Source organism: Solanum pennellii, chromosome 3 (genome assembly GCF_001406875.1).
Source record: "Solanum pennellii chromosome 3, SPENNV200".
Classification (NCBI taxonomy): domain Eukaryota; kingdom Viridiplantae; phylum Streptophyta; class Magnoliopsida; order Solanales; family Solanaceae; genus Solanum; species Solanum pennellii.
In genome coordinates this window covers 47,029,915-47,032,718 of record NC_028639.1, presented here as the reverse complement: position 1 = coordinate 47,032,718, position 2,804 = coordinate 47,029,915, and the positions used below count along the sequence as shown (strand labels likewise).

Below are 2,804 nucleotides of genomic sequence, written 5' to 3'. Positions count from 1 at the left end.
TCAGTTATTTTTTACTTGATATTTATTTTTGTAATAGATTTTTATTTATCACTTTTCAAGAAAAGATAATTTATTTTATATTTTACTCTAAATACTATTTTTCAAAACTTAATAGTAAACATCTATTAATAAAAAATAAAAATAATATAATAAAATACTATATCAATAATCATATTTTAATAATGTGTGAAATTAAACTGTGACAAGTACAAATAATAGCTAAAGAGTTTGTCACCTTCGTAGTTTCTAGGTAACTTGCCTTGTTAATCGTCTTCTAGAAAGAGCTGAAGATTTATTCATTTCCACTACTCTTTTTAATAATTTTTATAATATATATGTATATTCAAGTTAAAAAATATAATACTTCTTTATTAAACTTTTTATTTTTATTATTACAATTATTTTCTTGGTCAAACATCTATCTTAATCAGACCAAGGAATATATATATTCGTTTTCATCACGCATGACGAAGAAATCAATGACCAATTGGGACCTCTGAAAATCACCAATTTTTTTTAATTAAGTTTTTACCCTTACATGCATTTATATAACCGCCTATTGACGTATTCTTCTTAAATAAAGAGCAAGATTCAAATTGACTTCATTTTTAAAATAACAAACTTAAACTTTTCATTTTTCCTTTCGTCTTTAACAAGCATATCATATTATATTAATAATATTATTACAAGCCTTTTGTCTATTAATACCAACTCATCAATTCCACAAATTACACACAACTTTATCTGTTTCTATGGATACTTCTACTAGTTTGAGAGTTTTGATGTTTCCATGGTTGGCTCATGGACACATCTCTCCTTACTTAACTGTCTCTAAAAAACTTGCTGATCGCGGATTTGATATCTTACTTTGTTCTACTCCGGTTAATCTCAATCTTATAAAGAAAAGGATTCCGAAAAAGTATTCTGTTTCGATTCAGCTTGTTGAACTCCGTCTACCGGAATTGCCTAATCTTCCTCCGGAATATCATACAACAAATGGACTTCCACCTCATCTCAACTCGACACTCAAAAAGGCTGTAAAAATGTCAAAACCTGGATTTTCAAAAATCTTGCAAGATTTGAAACCTGATTTGGTAATCCATGATGTATTGCAAGTATGGGCTAAGAAAATTGCAAATTCATATAATATTCCAGCAATAACACTTGTAACTTTTGGTGGAGCTGTTCTTTCTTACTTTATGCATCCAATGAGAAAGCCAGGGACTGAGTTTCCTTTCCCAGCTATTTATCTGACGAAAATTGAGCAAAAAAGAATGCGAGAAATGATGGAACAAGTTTATAAAGATAAGGATCCTGATGATGGGGATCCTTTTGCTGAAGATCCTACACAAGTTATATTGTTGATGAGTACTTCATTGTCAATTGAGTCGAAATACATTGATTACCTTAATGAATTGACCCAAGCAAACTACGTTCCAATTGGTCCTCCAATCCAAGAACCTATGAATGAGGATGATGGGGATATCGAACTCATCGATTGGCTAGGAAAGAAAGAAGAACATTCAACTGTATTTGTCTCCTTTGGAAGTGAGTATTTCTTGACTAAGGAAGACATGGAAGAGATAGCCTATGGATTGGAACATAGCAATGTTAATTTCATATGGGTTGTAAGGTTTCCAAAGGGGGAAGAAGTCGATCTTGAAGAAGCACTACCAACAGGTTTTCTTGAAAGAATTGAAAACAGGGGAAGGGTAGTTGATGGATGGGCACCACAACCAAGAATTTTAAGCCATCCAAGCACGGGAGGATTTGTAAGTCATTGTGGTTGGAATTCAGTAATGGAAAGCATAGATTTTGGTGTGCCAATAATAGCCATGCCTATGCACATTGATCAGCCAATAAATGCAAGATGGATGGTGGAAATCGGAGTAGCTGTTGAGATTGTTAGAGATGATGAAGGGAAGGTTCACAGAGAAGATGTGGCACAAGTAATCACAAGTGTTATTTGTGAGAAAACAGGGAGAAATTTAAGGGAAAAAGTCAAGGAAATAAGTGAAAAATTGAAGTCCCGAAGAGAGCAAGAAATGGATGCAGCCGTTGAAGTGCTATTACAACAATGCAAAAACAGAAAGTTCATTAATTCTTCTAGCTAGTATCAAAAATTGGATTACTAAATTACTCTGCCCGTTCCTTCTTATTTGTCATAATTTTCTTTTACAGAATCAAATAATATGAACTTTAATTAACATCTTTTTTGGTAACCAATGTAAATTACTTTCAAATAACATTTTAAGATGTATGTCGTAAGGAGGAAAATTTCAAGAATTTGAAACAAAATTTTGAACTAACTAGATGCGAGTGATTTGACATAAATTATGTATAATCATGCTGTAAGGTGTGATTTCCATACACAATGATAAGAAATCAAATTTGGTTTCCAACATATCGAACCATTTGTCAATCGGAGTATGGTACAAAAGGTTATGAATGATTTACGAAATTACCGTGGAAAAGTTGAAAGTCCATCTAAGTATAAAAATAGAGGTGACCCTGAAGAGTGAGAATGAGAGATGGACAGGTCCTCACCTTAGACTTCGTAGTGTGAGGCTAAGAGAAAGGCAAAACCTCGTTGTGGTAATGACTTGGTTGGTCATTTTGGATTGACTAATCCTTTTTCTTGTAGGAAAATGTTTAGGACTCTATAAATAGAGGAATGTTCCTTCTAACTTAATCAGCATTCACAATGTAGTCTTAAGAGCTTTGAGAGTTTGGTTAGGGGGAGAATTTATGGATCACAAGTTGGATACGTTATCACTTGTGTGAACCTCCCATGTATTCCGAGT

The 2,804-nt window shown here is 32.8% G+C and overlaps 1 protein-coding gene across 1 annotated transcript; it reads left to right on the top strand.

The window, feature by feature from the left end:
* The first annotated feature begins 637 nt into the window (after positions 1-637).
* LOC107012997 (beta-D-glucosyl crocetin beta-1,6-glucosyltransferase-like) lies at positions 638-2,221 on the top strand. The gene has a single exon (XM_015212980.2). The coding sequence runs from the start codon at positions 753-755 to the stop codon at positions 2,112-2,114; it is 1,362 nt and encodes a 453-aa protein (XP_015068466.1). The 5' UTR covers positions 638-752; the 3' UTR covers positions 2,115-2,221.
* Positions 2,222-2,804: the final 583 nt, after the last annotated feature.